At 45.3% G+C, this 20,849-nt stretch overlaps 1 protein-coding gene across 18 annotated transcripts in view; it reads left to right on the plus strand.

Moving 5' to 3' along the window:
- The window catches only part of AKAP13 (A-kinase anchoring protein 13), a 287,475-nt gene that overhangs the window by 196,094 nt on the left and 70,532 nt on the right, over positions 1-20,849 (plus strand). For 13 of the 18 annotated variants that reach the window (XM_066239247.1, XM_066239251.1, XM_066239252.1 and 10 more), the window contains 4 exons: positions 2,481-2,556; positions 10,149-10,285; positions 18,214-18,584; positions 20,393-20,446. In XM_066239247.1, the coding sequence (XP_066095344.1) occupies positions 2,481-2,556; positions 10,149-10,285; positions 18,214-18,584; positions 20,393-20,446 (638 nt within the window). The remainder of the gene's footprint in view (positions 1-2,480; positions 2,557-10,148; positions 10,286-18,213; positions 18,585-20,392; positions 20,447-20,849) is intronic. The other 5 variants (XM_066239256.1, XM_066239257.1, XM_066239260.1 and 2 more) reach the window with 1 other exon arrangement.

The raw sequence follows: 20,849 nt of genomic DNA on the forward strand, positions 1-20,849 counted from the left end.
CTAAGTTTGTACTTTTGAGTAACCTGGTTCCTCGTTTTATTGGTTGTTTATCAAGAGCACATTTTGTAGCTAGTAATTCAGAGTGTCAATGAGGGTGAAAGATAAGCAACAATGTTTTATTTGCCCTGAATGAAAGTGTTTACAGAGGGGGACCACCTTCTTTCTCTCCATTCCTGATGTTTGAGCAGGCCACGTGACCTCATTAACTAAAGCTCAGAAGGCGTAGCTTGTCTTTTAACTGTGGTGTTATTGTCCAGAGAAATATATATCCTTGCAAAGTCGGTTTGCTCTGAGCCTTTGGTAGCAAAGAGGTGATAAGAATGCTGAAGACTGAGGACAGCTACAGCGTCTGCTCAGTCACAGGCTGATTCCCTGAAAAGACTTGGACTCAAGCATTGGCTTCCATGTCCGGATGGTGGGTTTTTGCTTCCTTTTGTTCAGACTGGGAACTCTGGCTGGATCTCCTGAGACAGTTGCAGAGGAAGTAAATACGGACACTGGCTGGGAAGGCTGGGTGTAACCATGAGCTGTATTATTAGGATGTTCGGATATAAACAGTAGCAAAAACACTGCCAAAAACAAAAGGCAACTCCCTCTGCTGAAAATATGTACAACTCTATTTTCAGACTGATGGGAATACAACGTGGGTGTGGATTTTGTAATCACGAGGGGTCCCAGGGAAAGAAAAATAATGTTGGGGCAGGAGGGGCAGGGGGGTCTGGCATTTCTTCTGAAGTCACTTGTGTCATCCCGTGGGCAGAAGTGCCACACCTCACCAGAACTTCGGATGTTGAATACCTGCTGTGTCCATGATCAGCTTGTCATGGAAGTACTATGAACAAAAGACCCGCTTGGTTTTTTAGCTAAAGATTCATGAATGTGGTCAGAGCCAGAAAGTGTTTTGGTAACTTATCCCTCCAAAAGACGTGGATACTTAATGGCAAAGTTTCTGTTTTCCTCATTTTGAGCTGCTTTCTACACAAAATTTGTGAATCATCTTGAACTGTTCCCATCCTTACCCATTCAAGTGTCCAGTCCTGTACTTGACTGATAGCTCAGAGATTCCATCGGGGCAACATCTGGATAGAAGGGCTCATAATCATCGTCTTTGTTTTTCTCCTAAGGCTCAAGTTATTAGCAGCCCCGATGCTATTGTTCCTCCTATTCTGTCCCCTTCTCCTAACTTGGCAACAGGAATCTTGTGCCAAACCTAGTCTCAGAGCTAAGGAGAGTGTAGATAATACAAAGGACCATCTTATTCATTAATGTGAAAACCTCAGCCGTAAAAGATTGCCTTTTGGGAAGAAGACTAACATGAGAACAGATGTGTCACATGTATGTTCTCAGAGCCATCCTTCTCTCCTCGGTTTATACACTTGGGCTTTTCATGCTCCTCAGAAACAGAAGGAAAAGGTCTTCTATCTGGATTTATAACGTTATGCAGTAAAGTCATTCATTATATTCCTTTGTCACCTTTTCAGTGCCTATAGGATCTGTAATAATACCTCCCTTTAATTTCTGATACTGATAATTTGTAACTTTTCCTTTCTTCTTGGTCAATCTAGCTGGAATCATACTGATATATTGTATCTTCTCAAGGGAATCACTTTTTGGTTTTAATTGATTTTACTGTTTATCTGTTTTCTATTGCATTAATTTCTGTTTGTATTTTTAAATATTTGTTGTGTGTTATTTTGCTCTCTTTCTCAGATCTTATATTATTGATCTGAGACTTTTTTCCTGATATAACCATTCTGTATTATGAATTTTGCTTTAAGCACCGTTTTAACTGTATGTCAAGTTTTTATAGGTGATGTTTTAGGTTTATTCCATTAAAAATATTTCTAATATATAATACCTAATATTTCCTTAAGATTTCTTCTTTGATCATGGATTTCTTAGAAGGTATTTTTTTTAACTTTTAAAATATTTGGTGGTTTACCAGTTATTTTTCTGATTTTGATTTCTAAATGTAATACTGTTTAAGTTAAAGAATGTGCTTCTAATCCTCAGATTTGAGACTTGTTTTATGCCACAGAATGTGGTCTATCTTCCACGTGCACTTGAAAAGTGTGTGTGCTCTGTTATTGTTGGGTAAAGTGCTCTGTATGTGTTCATTGGATCAGATTGGTTGATAATGTTTTTCATGTTTTCTATATCCTTACTGATTTTGTGTCGACTTGTTTTAGCAGTTACTGAGAGAGCACTATTAAAATATCTAATGGGAATTTCAATAATTATATTAAATTTAATAAAAATTACTTTTATAAACCTAACTTTTACCAAAAGCCTCTTTAGAACACTATCATTTGCCTTGTCTTGTGAAAAGGTATTTTTCTTAAAATAAGTTTATCCGCTCTGTGGTAAAGTTGTAAAGCAGTAAACAGGAGTGATGGTGAAGTAGAGATGCTTGCAGCAGCGGTAACATCATGCCACGTTACTTCACGGTCTGAAGCTCGCCTGTTCTTTTCTTCCCTCAGATAAACCGGGAAAGCTGGTGTACCATAGAGCCATGTCCTGATGCGGCGTCTCTCTTGGCTCCCACGAAGAGCCCTGGTAAGCATGGAGCTTCCCACTTTTCCTTATTCTATTTTTAATTCAGTGAGAGAAGGGGAGGCAGAGAGACAGACCCCTCTGCATGCGCCCCGACTAGGATCCACCCGGCAAGCCCACTAAGGGGCGATACTCTGCCCATTTGGGGCTGTTGCTCCATTGCTCAGCAACCGAGCTTTTTTTTTTCTTTTTTCTGTTTTTTGTATTTTTCCCAAAGTGAGAAGTGGCGGGGGAGGCAAAAAGACAGACTCCCGCATGCGCCCGACCAGGATCAACCCATCATGCCCACCAGGGGGCAATGCTCAGCCCCTCTGGGGCGTTGCTCTGCTGCAATCAGAACCATTCTACCATCTGAGGCGGAGGCCATGGAGCCATCCTCAGCGCCTGGGCCAACTTTGCTCCAATGGAGCCTTGACTGCGGGAGGGGAAGAGAGAAATAGAGAGGAAGGAGAGGGGGAAAGGTGGAGAAGCAGATGGGCGCTTCCCCTGTGTGCCCTGGCTGGGAATCGAACCCAGGACTTCCACACGCCGGGCCAGTGCTCTACCGCTGAGCCATCTGGCCAGGGCCTGCCATTTTTTTTTTTTTAGCTCGAAGCAATGGAGTCATGGCTGTGGGAGGGAGGGAGAGAGAGAGAGAGAAAGAGAGAGAAAGAAAAAGAAAGAAATAAAGGGAGAAGGCGGAGGGGTAGAGGAGGGTTAGGGGTGGAGAAGCAGATGGTTGCTTCTCCTATGTGCCCTGACCAGGAATTGAACCCAGGAAAGCCACACACTGTGCTGATAGTCTACTACTGAGCCAACAGGCTGGGGCCAGGGAGCTTTTCACTTCCAATTTGCTTGAATACCTGCACCCAGAATGTGCATATTCTGGTCCCACAGTCCCACATTAATAACAGGTCATTGAATTTGAAGATCTGTCCTTCCTTAGCACTTTATGCAATAGATCAGAGAAATGGGGTATATGTGTATTTTGTCTCACAATTGATGACGAGCACATGTAATTATCTAAATTAGTAGGAAGTCCTCATGTGGGTCTTCATGATTTATTAATTCATCTGTGAAGGCATCTTTGCATGTACATATGACAAAGTTTTCATCTGGTAAAACTACATACATGTTGTTAAGGACTAAACCTGTGCCTCTCAGTTCTGACTGCACTGAGAGTCTCTCAGCCTGGGTTATGGGGGTGAAGGACTGAGAGGCACAGACTTACAGTTATGAATGTCATGGGGATGTGATGCACAATGTGTGACTGCAGTCGGTAGAATCACAGTGCCTTTGTGTGGTGATAGATGGTTACTAGACTGACTGTGGTGATCAGTTTGTAAAGTATATAAATATCAAATCACTACGTAATATACCTGAAACCAATAGAATATTTTATGCCAACTATCATTAAGAAGACTTTTACATTCCAAAATGAAAATGAAAAAAGTGTATCTTTGGCACATTGGGATACACTGCTACCTGGCCCTATCCCCATAGAGTCTGAGTTAATTGGGCTGGGGGTGTGTGGCCTGTGCAGCGAACTCTTTCAAAGCTCCTTTGGTTACTCTCCTGTGCAGCCAGCCACTAAGAACCACAGACTCAGCCTGACCTGTGGAGGCGCAGGGGATAAAGCGTCGACTGGGACCGTGAGGTCGCTGGTTGGAGGCCCTGAGCCTGTCTGATTGAGGCACATATGGAGGAGTTGATGCCTCCTGCTCCGCCCAGTCCCTCTAAATTAAATGTAGGGGAGAGAGAAAGAGAGAAAGAAAGAACCATAAACTTGGGAAGTATTGTTAGGAATTGAGTCTTCCCTTAAGGACCCATGAGGTCTTGGTGACAACAGATGACGTGAAGTGCTCTTAGACCTTGCTCAGCAGTGCACGGCCCGTGCTGGTTAGTCAGGAGTGCCCACTGGTGACCCAGGTTAGCCACTGTGACAAAGGCGTGCTCCCTCAGCCTCCGTGCTCTGTTGTCTCTGATCTCCAAAGCGTCACCAGTGTTCCTCTCCGGGGCGTGTTATCTGGATGCACAGGGAGTGTCTGTAAGTCTCATTGCCCCTCCCTGCAGCTGCCACGTGAGCACTGGCTGTTCACATTCTGGGCTCTTAAGTCCCCTTTACTCAAAACATCGTCAGTTTGCCTTCCCAAGCTGTAATGGCCAACTTTAAAAATTACTGAGTGCTCACTTACTGGTCTTTCTGGAAACCATATAGCTGTGCATGTGCTGCAGTAGTATCAGAGTTAAAGAGGAACTGCAAAGCCTCTCTCCAGAAGGGTTTCCTACTGATTCTCAGCTCTCTTGAGTTTGCTCCCCAGGAAGCGTTGGAGACAAATGTGAAGTGTTTTTCTCTACTTTTGTCACACATGGAGAAAGTGGCTAAGGGATATTAAATGCTGTATGTAGTTGTGTTTTGGATCTCTGCATATTATAAGATTGACCTTGTTCACAAATTTAGCTGAAACTTCCCCCATCCAGCTCCGTAGACTCTTTTATTTAAAAGTGTTTACTTACTTTATTCTTTAAGCTGGCTAGGGCTTTTTTACCCCACCCCCTCTTTTTCCAAGTGAGAGGAGGGAAGACAGATTCTTGCATGAGCCCCGACCAGGATCTACCTGGCAACCCCCATCTGGGGCCACTTCCCTGCCCATCTGGGGCCATGCTTGCAACTGAACTATTTTTAGTGCCTGAGCAGGAGACTCCATGGAGCCATCTTCAAAGATCAAGGCCAATGTGCTAGAACCAATGGAGCCATGGCTTTAGGAGGAGAAGGGGAGCGGAGAGAGAGGGGGAGGGGAAGGGGGAGAGGTGGAGAAGCTGATGGTTACTTCTGTATATCCTAACTGGGAATCCAACCCAGGACATCCACACACCAGACCACTGAGCCAACTGGCCAGGACCAACTGGGGCTTTTTCTAAAAGTATAATTACTCCCAACTACCCAAGCTAACAAACTGCTGTGTGAAGATTGAATGAGGTTGCCTCACAATTTGAATATTCATGGAACATTTCTCCAAGTGCTTTAGTTTAATTAACTCATTTAGAGAAATGAATTTTGAACCCCTGAGCATTTCCTCAGGGCATAATCTTGAGTTTTGTTGACCCCTCCATACTCCAACCCTGAACATAACCCCTTTGGTGTTTTTAGAGTGATTCTTTTTAAACCTCAGTTTAACAAAATCTGAAAATCTGGATTGTGTTCTGAACTTGAGACATGAAATTTTTTTATTCCAGACATAGTTGGTTTTTTGTTGTTTTGTGTGTGTGTAAATAACAGGCAGGTTTGATTGTTTGTTTATTTTTTTAAACTCCATGAACACAACTCAGGACAGCAGTAGTGTTGGACCAAATGAGAGAATATTTTTATTTTATTTATTTATTTATTTATTTATTTATTTATTTATTGTATTTTTCTGAAGCTGGAAACAGGGAGAGACAGTCAGACAGACTCCCGCATGCGCCCGACCTGGATCCACCTGGCACGCCCACCAGGGTTCGATGCTCTGCCCCTCCGGGGCGTCGCTCTGCCGCGACCAGAGCCACTCTAGCGCCTGGGGCAGAGGCCAAGGAGCCATCCCCAGCGCCCGGGCCATCTCTGCTCCAATGAAGCCTTGGCTGCAGGAGGGGAAGAGAGAGACAGAGAGGAAGGAGGGGGGGTGGAGAAGCAAATGGGCGCCTCTGCTATGTGCCCTGGCCGGGAATCGAACCTGGGTCCCCCGCACGCCAGGCCGACGCTCTACCGCTGAGCCAACTGGCCAGGGCGAGAGAATATTTTTAAAAATTACTTTTTATTATTTTTAAATTCTGGATAAATAAATACAAGATGGCATTATGATTAGCATTGGTCAGCAAAGCCCAATGAAGTGCGCTGGTATGTTCCTACCCTTCCCCAATTATAATTTGTTTGCATACATATAATTTTATACCCAAATGACTAGATAGCATCTTTAAAAGTACATGTTTTGCTGGTTGTTAAAAAGCTGATGACTCAGGACAGAAATGTTACTGACATTTCTATATGGGTCATAAAACGGGTCTGGTTCACCTCAAGGTAATGGTCTTACTGGGTGCTCCTTGAATCATACACGTGCGTTAATAATGCCTTCCCTTCTTTAGGCATATTTACCACTCGCCTGCTGTGTCCTGGTGGGCAGAGTTCTGGCTGCTGCCTGTATAAATTATTTCTAACTGTCACTACAACTATTTTAGGGCTGTACTCATCATCCCATTTTATAGATATGGAAATGGAGACTTAAGGGGTTAATTACTTCTTGCCTGGGATCTTTCTGCTAATGAGGATCAGACCTAGATTTAAGCCACATCAGTCCAACTCTAGAGCCAATGCCTGTTCGTTAGACACTGCTCCATTTTATTCATGAGGAAGCGGGCACATAGGAAGAAAGGAAAGATTTTGTTCCTTTTGAAAACTTACCAACACGCGCAAGCTGGGGTGTAGGTTGGCTTTGCCCTTGGCCCGCCCCCACCTGTGGGGTGCGTGATGGCTGGCAGCCCTTGCCTGGCCCCTCTTCCCGGTTGCCATGCTCTTCCCCGCCTCCCTGTCCCAGTGCTCAGCGTGTCTCCCAGGGCAGACTCTTACCCGCAAGTGCTTAGTGGTCCCTGCAGTGCTGGCTTTCTTCTCTGGTGAGGCCTTCCTACCAGGGCTGCCTCTGGACGTTGCCTGTGAATTTTCCATCAGAACGTTGCTAGCCGGTGTGTTTTCCGTCTGGAATTCCAACTGGTCTGTGGGGCTGCCAGCTGGGCCGCTAGCCGCTGCAGAGTTGCTGTGACAGCCCTTTCTTTTCTGGGCCAGCCCATTTTCCCCTCCGCTGCTGAATGGAGTTTCTAGTTTTTCCAAGTGTGGAAAGGGGGAGGGAGGAGAAAGGCCCCCCCCACACACACACACTTCACCTAAGGACCTGCATACCCTCTGCCTTGTGGGGGTTGGCAGGGGGAGGGACACTCCAAATACCCATGCTTTCTAGGTTTTTATTATTTTATTTATTTATTTATTTATTTATTTTTGTATTTTTCTGAAGCTGGAAATGCGGAGAGACAGTCAGACAGACTCCCGCATGCGCCCGACCGGGATCCACCCGGCACACCCACCAGGGGTGACGCTCTGCCCACCAGGGGGCGATGCTCTGCCGCGACCAGAGCCACTCTAGCGCCTGGGGCAGAGGCCAAGGAGCCATCCCCAGCGCCCAGGCCATCTTTGCTCCAATGGAGCCTTGGCTGCAGGAGGGGAAGAGAGAGACAGAGAGGAAGGAGGGGGGGTGGAGAAGCAAATGGGCGCTTCTCCTATGTGTCCTGGCCGGGAATCGAACCCGGGTCCCCCGCACGCCAGGCCGACGCTCTACCACTGAGCCAACTGGCCAGGACCTCTAGGTTTTTTATTTTATTTTATTTATTGATTTTTAGAGGGGGGGAAAGAGAGAGAGAGAGAGAGAGAGAGAGAGAGAGAGAGAGAGAGAGGAGGAAGCATCAACTCCCATATGTGCCCCGACCCGGCAAGCCCAAGGTTTCGAACCAGCGACCTCAGTGTTCCAGGTCGACGCCCTATCCCACTGCGCCACCACAGGTCAGGCTGCTTTCTAGTTTTTTAAAGGCAGGGCTGTTTCCATGGAAGTAGCATACTTAGACACCATTTGGACACCAAATTTAAAAAGAACTAAGGTCATTTTTTTTCTTTATCTGAAACATTTTCAGATTATTCTGCAGACCCAGTCTCACTTCCTGTGGCATCCTCTGTGTACTCGGGTGTTGAAATTGTCTCACTATATTCATTTCCACCCCCAGATTGTGACCCACCTCTTCCTCCCACTAAACACACACTAGACTCCTCTCTTTTTGGGGGGACATTCTCTGGATACAGTCAAATGCCTAATAGAAAAGGTGATTCTGAGATTCCTGCCTGATTCAGGGAAAATAATTTATTAATGATCAATTATTACTTAATTTAGGTAAGAACATCTTCCTCTTCTCATTATCTCTCACACACACATAGACTCTGAGGATCGAATGAGACGGGGGGGGGGGGGGGTAATCTAGTCCAATCTTCACTGCCTCTCCTTGTCAGAAACCTCTTAACAGCCTTTCAGCCTTTGCTCCAGCCCTTCTGGGAAGGACGCTCACTTTGTGGCCTCAGCGGACTGCCAGGCACCACTTGGATGGAGGCCCTGGCATGGGCCTCAGGCGCTGTTCTGCCTCCGGAGCAGCATGGGCAGGTCTGCAGCTCTCCTTGGACAGGGTTTCTTCTGGCTCCTCTGCAGGCCAAATATATTTCGTGTTTCCCCTGCTGTGACCTCATTACCATGCGTGCACTTTTGTTTTAATTTAAATGCTATCTAGCCCAGTTCTGTGGGTGCAGTTAAGCGGTCAAAGGTGGCAGGACTTTCCCCATTTTGGAATTGGGTACGCTGTCCAAATAATAAATAGAGCCTCAAACTATTAGTATTTTTTGTTTCGTGTCACCTTGTATTGTCTTCAAGGTACCCAGGTGATCTCCCCACCCCTTGTCACATAGTATCACCTATGGATTTGATAAATGGACACGTGTCTGTCCAAGTCACAGAGAAATGCTAACTAGGTGGAGATGTTTCACTCTTCACTTCAGAACTTCTTTTTTTTTTTTTTTTTTTTTTTTTTTACAGAGGCAGAGATAGACAGGGACAGACAGGAACGGAGAGAGATGAGAAGCATCAATCATCAGTTTCTCGTTGCGCGTTGCAACTTCTTAGTTGTTCATTGATTGCTTTCTCACATGTGCCTTGACCGTGGGCCTTCAGCAGACTGAGTAACCCCCTGCTGGAGCCAGCAACTTGGGGTCCAAGCTGGTGAGCTCTTTGCTCAAGCCAGATGAGCCCGCGCTCAAGCTGGCGACCTCGGGGTCTCGAAACTGGGTCCTTCCGCATCCCAGTCCGATGCTCTATCCACTGCGCCACCACCTGGTCAGGCCCTTCAGAACTTCTTGAAGGAGGTTGCTGTCTACCTACTGTTGTCTCTCTTTGGGTTTTTGGTTTCTCCACATACAAATATTTTTAACTCTGTTGCTGCCAGGTCACATGTCCCTTTTGTTTACAAAGTTCATAGGAGAGAATGGGTTAAATAGTTGCTAGTTTTAGTGTACTAAGTCTTTAGAGTTCCTTGATGTCCCAGTGTAATATTTTTATCAGGGCCACTCTGTCTGGCACCTCACAGTCACTGTCCTAGTTTTTGAGCTGAAAACAAATCCTAGATGATAATTTCTCTCCAACGCATTATTCCCCCGTGGTCAGATCTGTGTAGGTATAAGAAGTTAAGTAAAGATTTTTTTGTTCTTACTCATTGGAACCCGTAGTATAATACATTGATCTACTCATTAGATATGCTGCTTCTCTTTTATCTCAGCATTTTGATAAAGTAACAAGTTTCCAGAAACGACTCAAAACAAATTGGCCACAAACCCTATCGCATAGTTTCCTAATGCAAGAATTCAGATTTGATAGTCAAAGGAAGAAACTCTCTAACGACTGCAATATAAGCGGTGGGTGGGGGTGGGGGTGGGGGTGGGGGTGGGGTCAGTCGATTTGAAAGACTGATTTTAAAGTATTATTTGAATAATTTTTCTTTTTCAGAATGTGATAACTTTCTGGATGGTGGTCTGGGCAGGAAGTGTGCCCCCAAGCAAGGCACACTTAAACGAGAATCTGGGAGCGAGTCGGACCTCTTTCACTCCCCCAGTGAAGAAGTGGACAGCATCGTCTTCCCCAAGGTACTGCGTGTGACCCGTGAGGAGCTGTGACCCTGCTAGCCTTTCAGAGCTCCTCTGTGCGCCTGCCTGGTCTTAGGGAAGTGTAACTCTTCCCTCGCAGAGAAGGAAGTGCCAGGTTAACGGGCTCATAAAGAGGTCAGTTCATATTCTGCAGAATTGTGGCTGCTTGCTTGTAAGTTGTGATGCTCACATGGAAGACTGAGGAGATGGAAATGAATTAAATCAAATGACAGTTAGTACCTTTGAGTGGGCAGGAGGGACCGCAGCTCAGACTGTGATGTCATGTGTATGAACAGCCACAGAGTCATTTCTGATGAATGTTTTTAGGCCTGAAGCTCCCTGTCGAGCTTGGTGATGTCAAGCTGCTTAATTGGAACTTTCTAGATCTCTACTAGGGCGCCCAAGCTTTCTCTTTGGTGAAGAGCCAGGCCCATCTACATGAATCACCTGTGTGTTTCATGTAATTTGGGGCCCTCTGAGGGGATGGGGGTGGGGGCACTTGCTTTCTTTTGCTCACGTTTGCACCTAGTACAGTGAGTTCTGCTTTGTGTCCTAAGAAAACCGGAGGGCTTTCCCACGCGAGTCAGCAGGCAGCACTCCGCCATGTGCCGCAGCGCTTGTCTCAGGGGACGGGGGACGGGGGTGGGGGGGCTGGGCTGACGTGTGACGGCAGCTGGGATGGTTCCAGGGAAGTGACGGGAGTGCTGGGGCCAGTGGGCGGCAGCGTGCTCCAGGACCTCCTGTGATGTGGTGTCCTGGTCAGGAGGGAAGAGCAGAGGCTTATCCCCGAGCGTAGTTAAACCTCTGGGGGTGGACCTTCAGACACTCCCGCTTCTGTTCGGGCAGCTCCCAGTTCCACTCGGCCTCCTTCACCCTCTTCCGCCTTGCTCCTGTCCTCGGGCTCATTGTCTTCTGGAGGGTCCTGGGGAAGACGGCTGGGGCCTCAGGATTCCTGTCCTTGTTGCTCAGAGTGGACTGTGGAGTCAAGGGATTCTGTGGAGCGAAAAATTCTTCTCTGAGGTTATTTAGGAAAAGGGATACCAAGAGGATTAAAAAGATGATAATAATAGAATTTGGGCGCTGGCTAGGAGGCTCAGGAGGTGTAGCATTGTCCCCGTACACTGAGGTCACAGGTTCCATCCCATGTCAGGAACATAGAAGAAGCAACCAGTGAGTGCACAGCTAAATGGAACAACTAAGTGGAACAATGGATTGATGCTTCTCTCTCCCTCCCTCTCCCCTTCTACCATCTCTCTCCCTCTCCCTGTACCCCTGTCTCCCTTCCTCCCCCTCCCCCCTTCCCCCTTCTCTCTTTCTTTATTCTTTTCTTTCAAATCAATGAAAAAAAGAAAAAGAAAAAAAAGATAAACAGAATTTGGGTAATCTCCACTGTGATTTTGAGATTTTCATTATAAGGACTTCTAAAGTCTCTCTCTCCGTACTGCCCCCCCCCCCCCCCAGAGTGCCACTGTGTAGGTGCTTTGTCTGGGAGGAAATCTCTTGTGTGTGACATAAGCAGATTAGATAATATCTCTGTTCCAGCTTTAAGTTTGAGTAATCAGTAATCACCAAAAAGTGTCATGGATATGTGCATAATGTTTTTTTGGGTTTTTTTTGTGACAGAGGGACAGAGACATGGACAGACGGGTAGGAAGGGAGAGAGATGAGAAGCATCAATTCTTTGTTGCGGCTCCCTAGTCTCCTTAGTTGTTCATTGATTGCTCTCTCATATGTGCCTTGAGTGGGGGGGCTACAGCAGAGCAAGTGACCCCTTGCTCAAACCGGCGACCATGGGATCATGTCTATGATCCCACACTCAAGCCAGTGTGACCTCGGGGCTTCGAACCTGGGTCCTCTGCGTCCCAGTCTGACACTCTAACTGTGCCACTGCCTGGTCAGGCTGTGTACATAATGTTTTGTTAAATATTTCTGTATGTTTGAAAATTTTCATAGTAAAAACATTTTAAAAATTGATGTCTTTATTAAACAATACTTGCTTGCTGCCTCCTAGTGCAAAACATCTTGTCCTTGGATGTCACCATGTCTGCAGAGTGACAGTTATCTCTGCTCACTGCATTGAAGGGTTTTTCTAGCTATGCAGAATTAGAATTTCCTATATTTTACCTGCTTTTTTTTTTTTTAATTTTATTTATTCATTTTTTAGAGAGGAGAGAGAGAGGGAGGGAGAGAGAGAGAGAGAGAGAAGGGGGGAGGAGCTGGGAGCATCAAGTCCCATATGTGCCTTGACCAGGCAAGCCCAGGGTTTCGAACCGGCGTCCTCAGCATTTCCAAGTCGACACTTTATCCACTGCGCCACCACAGGTCAGGCTTACCTGCTTTTTTAAACTGCCAGAAACATTTACAGGATTGTTGATACCAGTGGCCATTGTTAAATTTAGCTTTTTTTTTTTCCAGGATGACTAGGTAGACACAATTTTTTACTCCCCAAATTAAGTCTTACCTACATTTCACACCGGAGTGCCTCTGGAAAACTGGAAGTGGGGGTACACTTTCACCTCGACATGCGCTGACCAGATTGTCTTATGGCCTCTCTGACATCTGGAGGCTTTCTTCCTCTTGGTAGTTTTACTCTCCCAAAGTCTGACCACGAGAAGTTTTGCAAATAGAAGTTTGCTCTAGCGTTATCAAAATCAAGGGTGTATTTAAGAAAGGAAGGGTGAGAGAGGGACTGATAATTGCAAGGTATTTTTATGCACGAAGCGTTGAACTGAATTTTTACATGTGTGATCTCATTTCATGATTGGTCCCGCCAACCCTGTCAGGTGGGTGGTGGTGTCCACATTATACTCCTGAGGAAATGGAGGCTCTGGTGGGTTTGCCCAGAATCACTCAGCTGGGAACAGAATTGAATTCCTAGGTCTGACCCGGAAATCTGTCACTTTCTGTTCTTTGCTTTCAATCTTCCAGCGCCTGCTTTAACAGCCAGGGATTTATGTCGAAGCATAGAAGTGGCTGATGGACCATCAGCTCCTTTATTTTTTAAAATATTTTTATTTATTCATTTTAGAGAGGGGGGAGAGGGGGGGGAGAAGGGGGAGGAGTAGGAAGCATCAACTCCCATATGTGCCCTGACCAGGCAAGCCCAGGGTTCAGAACTGGCGACCTCAGCTGCAGAGCCCCAGGTCAGGCCCAGCTCCTTCTTTTTTTATTTTTTATTTTTTATTTTTGACAGAGACAGAGAGACCGGAAGGGAGAGAGATTAGAAACATCAATTCTTTGTTGCAGCACCTTAGTTGTTCATTGATTGCTTTCTCATATGCGCCCTGACCGGGGGGTACAGCAGACCAAGTGACCCCTTGCTTAAGCCAGTGACCCCAGGCTAAAGCTGGCAAGACTTGCTCAAACCAGATGAGCCTGTGCTCAAGCCAGCAATCTTGGGGTCTCGAACCTCGCTCTTCCGTGTCCCAGTCCGACGATCTGTCCACTGCGCTGCTGTCTGGTCAGGCTCAGCTCCTTCCTTAAAAGCCTTTCTGTGTGTGTGTGGGGGGGTCACCCACACGTGTACTGCGAAACATCAGACCATCCCCAGGTTTCTTCCCAGGCCCTCTTCCTCCTTCCCTGAAATATAGTCGGTAGGGAAGCCCTTGCAGCATTTTAAATGTGAACCACGGGTGGTGCATTAGCTCACTTCCTGCAGCCATCAGTGTGACTGTGGCTTCTCAGGGGTCCCTTTAACAGCAGGCAATGTTTGTCAGGAACTTTTTGCCTTAACCTTATATTTTTATTCAGTCTGCCTCCTGATAAATATTGTGATATTTTGGTGTTAGAAGTTTCATGTGTAGTCTTAGAGATATTTGTGGTTCCCAAGATCTCAGCAACATACACTTTATGTTTTTGTTTTCAAAATAAGAGATCCAGAGATTCTCTTGGCCCTAAGAAAGTATGATCATAGAATATACCTATATGATCCGGCCACCCTGTTATCCAAAAAGATAATAATTAAAGTGCACAGAAAATACAGGGGCTGCCTCTTTTCCCAAACAGGGATGAAGTAAAGTCCTTACACCTTGTTTTCTCCTTCAAGTTGTGAAACATACGGTTAATTCGAAAAATCAAAGTAACCTCTCCAAGATGCTAAACATGAAAGGGGTGTCTTTTCTTTCAGACTGTAGTTTGGCCTCAAGTACTTGTTTACCAAGCCAAAAGTTTACCTTCAATTTTTTAAACTTTTAGAGATAAAAGTACATTTTCAGAATCTAAATTAGAATAACTGATTGCTTATACGCAAGTATTAAAATTATTATAATTTCAGAACTGTAAAGCAGCAATAATGCTTGCGATATGATGCATGTTACATGTAAATGGACTGAGATCTCAGTGGCCTATACTAGGTATTTAAAATGTGAACTGTTACTTTCCAAGGCCCATGCAGAGTGCCTTCTGCATAGTATAGTAGATAATAATTTATAAAGTATTTGATGAACAAGTGAATGAAAATTCAAGAATTAGTATTTTGGCAATATCAAGCATGATTTCTTCAGCTGTGCCAATGAGATATAAAGTGTGTAGCTGGTTTTATATTACTGTGTATATAATGTTTACACCTCTCTGTATACATATTTATCTATATAGGATAACTCGGGTTAAGATTTATATATACATATGTACCTATACAGTATAACTCTGGTTAAGAAAAACCAATCTGGATTTAAAAAAAAAATTTATTCAGAAAATTCTGAAACACAGAAAAGTTAGAATTGTTCGGTGAACATCCACCACTTAGAGTCTACAGTTAACTTTTTGTTATAGTTGCTCTATTATATAACTAAACATCTGTCCATCCTTCTTTCTACCTACTAGTCCATCTAATTTTTATGATGCATTTCAAAGTACGTTACAGGCATGAATATACTTCACCCTCAAATGCTTAGACTTCAGCATTTGTTTATACGATTATTTTTTGTAAAATTTACATACAATGAAATACACAGTTTCAAGGGTACCATTCAGTGACTTTCTCCCCAGCATTATCAAGTTATAATTGACAAATAAGAATCATGTACATTTAAGGTATACAATACAAAGTGTTGATATACATGTACAGTGTGACACGATTGAGCTAACATATCTGTCACTTCACATAGTTACACTTGGTGTATTTGGTGAGACCACTTGAGACTTGATTCTCAGCTAGTGTCTCGTGTCCACCAAAGTTATCATTAAATTAACTGTAGTCCCCAAGCTGTACATTATGTCTCGAGAGCTTACTCATCTTGTAACTGAAAGTTTGTTCCCTCTGACTAACATTTCCCCGTTCCCCCAGCCCTCCAGCCACCTCCTACGGCCTGTTGTCATTAGTGTGACATTCTTAGATTCCAGGTACCAGAAAGATCGTGCAGTATTTGTGTCCCTGTGTCTGGCCTGTCTCACTCAGCACGGTGCCCTCAGGGTCCGTCCATGTTGGTGCAGACGGCGGTGTCTCCTTCTTTTATAAGGCTGATCAATACAATGGTATGAAAGTGGGAGTCGAGTGCAGAGGTCTCTTCAAGATAATTATTTCATTTCCTTGAGCTGTGTATCCAGAGTTAGGTGTGAATGCTCACGCGTGTGTACACACACACACACACACACACACGCAAACTCTTCAGGTCTTAAAGCAGATGGCCTAGATATAATTCTCTGCTAATTACAAGCTTGCTTTTTTTTTTTTTTATTTTAAAGATCCAGTATTAAGTACCCACTCTGCCATTGTAAGTCATTTCCAGATTGGGAAGAGCTGCTGTGTAAAAATACATGCTAAATGGAGAAACGGAAACTGTAACTCAGCTTTCATTTCCTTAGACGCCTCGCTGTGGATTAGCACAGACTCGCCACGCAGTTCGCTCTGTTGGGGCCCATTCGGTTTGTCCCTTGTTCTTGTTTTGAGAACTAAAACTTTAGGCAGCTTAAGGATGAGTGCATTAGTTTCCTAGGGCCACTGGACCCAGTTACCACCAACCTGGTGGCTTAGAACAGCATCAGTTTATTCTCTCATGATTCTGGAGGTAAAAGTTTTTTACAACTCGAGTTTCTGAGGGGACTGCCACCGAAGGGGCTTGCTGCCTGGCGTCCAGGCTGTGGCGCTCCACTCCAGGCTCTGTCTCCATCCTCTCACGGCTTCTCCCGCGTGTCTTCCCGCATCTCCTCCCTTCGCAGAGAGATACCACTCCTGATAGGTGTGTGCACCACCTTCTCTCTGACCTCATTTTACCTAACTACACCTGCAAAGGTCCCCTTTCCAAAGAAGGTCCCACTCTGAGAAGGACATGAGTTTCAGGAGGACACTATTCGACCCAGTACGGTGAGAAAGCCAGGACATCCTAAAAGTCTTCTAAAGTTGGTGTTCATGTCCATTTCTGTTTTCCCTCTCTATGGAAAGTGGCCTCCTGAGTAGAAACTCCTTAGGATGCCCAGGTCATTCCTCATTAACTTAAAGAGCCCACAGTTTTATTTTAAAATACTACCTTCGCTGTTTTCGAATCTGCTTGGTGAAGCATACAGGAGTTTTATTTTACAGTGCGGACCCCAGAAGGGAACACTGAGAACTTCCCTGTTGGTGACTTTGAGATCTCGTCCTTATAGGGTTTTTTAAAGAGAATGAAGATGGAACAGGGCAGTTTGAGGATCGACCTGGGTTCACATCCTGCTTCAGCTGCTCGCTCACTGTGTGTGGGAAGAGCCCCTCAGACAGCATGGGCCACACTTTCCTGACTGTCCAGTGAGCCCCTTCTGTTTTCTCTCAGTCTCATTCCTTAACTCATCATTTAAGTAGCAAACAGCCCAGGAAGCTGGACTCTCAGGGCGTGAGGGGGGTACCCATGAGCTGGTGAGATCCAGCACAAATTGTATAAAGAGTGCTTATAGAAGGTAGCATGCTTTTGAAGTATTCCATTAAACCTTTGAAGAGATTCTTCTAGTATAAGACTTGTTTTCTATTTCAAAGCTTAAAAGGAGTCATTCTTATAAATTTTTTGTATGTTTCTTGAAAAACTTCACTCTTAATTAAAACTTTCAAAGACTGGCTAAGGGGGGGATCACAGAATGCCGTTTGCTCCCTATTCTGTAGGAACTGCAGAACGAGACTAAGACTGCAGTGCCCACGTCTGCCCACATCTGTAGCTAGAGTGATCGTGCATCCTTCAGACACTTACCTTTTGGATAACATTATCTTTTGGATGCCATGAAGCTCAGCTGTCTTGCACACAGCAAACCGAGAATGTTAGGCTATTGAGACAAAATTGAGTAATTCCCGTTAGGCTTGGAGGTGCAGGGAAGGCCACCATTCCTTTGTCAGAGACACTGTTGCCAGGACTGATTGTTTATGTACAGTTTTGCCTCACAACAGTCAGCCAGTTCTCAGTGAAATGGGGAAAAAAAGAATATATTCTATTTTAGTATTTGTGGCCAGAATTTGGGCATTTGTGGCAGACTTTAGGTGGGCTCATAAACTGTGTGACATTTTTCAGGAGGCCACTAAATACAGCCACAGACTTGCTTTTGGAATAATTAACTTCAGTACACCATTCTTGTGGCCAAGCGGACACCCTTGTTTGTAGTTAAGGCTTGCGAAAATGGTAAACCTTAGAGTTTTCATACAGCTGCCACACAGAGATATGTGGGTTCTCTTCATTTCAGTAGGTGGCATTGACTGAAAGAACTGACTTGAATTAGATTTTTTTTCTCACTATAAGAAAGGAAAAATTAGTGCCTCTGGTTAGAGGCAGAAAGGGCATCACCCCTAGACCATACTTTTGTTGGAGGCTGTTTGAATCCAGCTTTGACCAGGCTGTAAAAGGAGAGGAGTCTGTTTGAAGCCAGTTGTGATCTCGCCCGTCTGACCCACCCTGAAGCCACTGGCTCAGGCAGGAGCAACTGGGCTCCCTGCTTGGTCCTACCTTTCAGCCATCTGTGCTTTCTCTCCCTAACAGCCCGAGGAAGAGCCGTCAGCCTGTGACATCACTGGATCCAGTTCTTCCACCGATGACACGGCTTCCCTGGATCGCCACTCCTATCACGGCAGTGATGTGTCCCTCCCGCACATAACGAATTTGAACAGGTCCAGAGACCAGCAGTCTCTCGATGGCTTCTACAGCCATGGGGTGGGAGCTGAGGGCCGGGAGAGTGAGAGCGAGCCCGCTGGCCCGGGCGAGATGGAAGAGGAGGAGATGGACAGCATCACCGAAGTGCCAGCCAGCTGCTCTGTCCTGAGGAGCTCCATGCGCTCACTGTCCCCTTTCCGGAGGCACAGCTGGGGGCCTGGGAAGAATGCTGCCAGCGATGGAGAGATGAACCACAGGAGGTGAGGTGCCCCGGGCTTGTTTACCCTCTCCTGTCTGCCTGTATCAGAGGAGTTTCTGGCTTGGGGTCGTCGTGGGGGAAATGTGGGGGGAGATACCCTGGTACAGAAGAACAAAACAGACTTCGGAGTCAGGAAAACCAGTGTTCAGACTCCAGCTCTAGACCGTTTTGTGTGGGTGTCCTTGGACAAGTTACTTGACCCCTCTGAGCTTTAATTTTCTCATCTGTAAAATACCTGCCATTCACAGTATTTGTCATGATATAAATATCACAAGTGAAATGTGTGTGTCTCACAGAAGGTATGGTAACATTTATTCAGGCCAGATTTGTTCATGAAATTTATAGATCAGAAAATATATAGTTTGTCAGGGTTTTTAAATTTTTCTGTATTTTTTTTGTATTTATTTTTTTCTGAAGTGAGAAGTGGGGAGGCAGACGACAGACTCCCTCATGCACCCAACCAGGATCCACCTGGCATGCCCACCAGGGGCAATGCTCTGCCCATCTGGGCTGCTGCTCCATTGCAACCAGAGCCATTCTAGTACCTGAGGTGAAGGCCATGGAACCGTCTTCAGCACCCAGGCCAACATTGCACCAATGGAGCCTTGGCTGTGGGAGGAGAAGAAAGAGAGAGAAAGGAGAGAGGAAGGGTGGAGAAGCAGATGGGCACTTCTCCTGTGTGCCCTGGCCAGGAATTGAACCCGGGACTTCCACATGCCAGGCCGATGCTCTACCACTGAGTAAACCGGCCAGGGCCAATAGTTTCGCAGACCTTCAGACAGTATTACCCCATTTTTGCAGATGGGACAGGTGCACACAGTATCTGTCACCTACCCACGGTCAGTAGAATCCTGGTTCCTGGTCTCCTAGTCAGGTGCCCTTTCTCTGTGATCGCAGGCTGCTTCCCTTAAAAATAAGAACTGGCCTTATCTTCTGGGTAGTTTTGGTATACATTTGAATAGCTTGATCATATAAAAAGCAGTTTCTAAAAGCCGTTCAGCTTTTTTCTTGCTGTATTTTTTTTTTGTCTTTAAAGTATTCACACCAGTAGAAAAAATAAAGATGAAGGAAATGAGCCTTACGGCAGGGCATTCTGGTCTCAGATGTTAACAGTGCCAAGAAATGGGGGTTTATTTTCTATAGAAACCATTTTTATTTGTAAGCCACTATAGGTTTCTTTACCATGGCTTTGATTTCAGAGCTGTATGGGACTTAATGGACCATTTAGCTCAGATGAGGAAATTGAAGCTCAGATTAAATTATTTGTTCAAGATTACTTAGTGATCTTTGGGCTGAACTAAGCCTAGAACCACCATGACCTGCGTTATTTATATTTTCAACCTATTAATATCGTGGGATCTCCTGTCTGAGGTTAGCACTAGGGTTACCCACTGCCCCAGTGCTTCCGGAGAAACAGAACTGAGGGTCGGGTATCACAGAATCAGTTTGACTAATTCTGATGGCATTACCTACATGCAGTGTAACCTGAATTTTCAGGTGTTAAGAAAACCCTTTGAAAGTCTTGAATGCCCTTTCTTTTTTCTGATCCTTTTCCTTTGAGAAGTTAGTAAACCGCATTCCTTGTCATCCGATTAGCTCCTTGGAGCAAGGAAGGGAGCTCAGGGACCTCCACAGAGCTTGTCAGGCCCTTTGGTTCTGACATTTTTCTATTCCACAGTCGTTCATCGCCTTACTTCCTGTACCGTCCTTTGAGGATGGTGTCTCTTCCCAGCCTGATGTCTGTGTTTCATGCATTTGTATCCATTTTGTGTCGCCTCAACACTGACCTCTTCCACCATTCATTTTCAGTTCAATGCGAGTTCTTGGGGATGTTGTCAGGAGACCTCCCATTCATAGGAGAAGGTAGAGTTCACTCAATTGTCGGACTAACCATGTTGCCTCTGAGCATATACTAACAAGCATCTCATTCTGCTTATTCCGTGCTTAAATAGCTGTTTTTGAATGATGTTACATCTGCTTCAGGCGAACAAACCCTAGGTGCTTAATTGCTGATGTCTGGTCCGTATGAAATGGTTTCTTCAATCTGAAGCTTTGATAATAGGGGCTCCCCAACTTTCTCCAGAAGAATTTGAAGAAATGTTTGTATTGTGCCTCTCTAATGGATTGGGTTCTAGGAGGGACTATTTCTTTTTTCCAAAAAGAGAGAAGAAGGGAGCAGGTAGAGAACCAGAATTATTATGTATGTGCCTCACACCTAGGCCCGCAAACATTTTCAGCGCCTCCTCTAGTACTTGGCTGACAGTAG

This window comes from Saccopteryx bilineata, chromosome 7, assembly GCF_036850765.1.
Source record: "Saccopteryx bilineata isolate mSacBil1 chromosome 7, mSacBil1_pri_phased_curated, whole genome shotgun sequence".
Classification (NCBI taxonomy): domain Eukaryota; kingdom Metazoa; phylum Chordata; class Mammalia; order Chiroptera; family Emballonuridae; genus Saccopteryx; species Saccopteryx bilineata.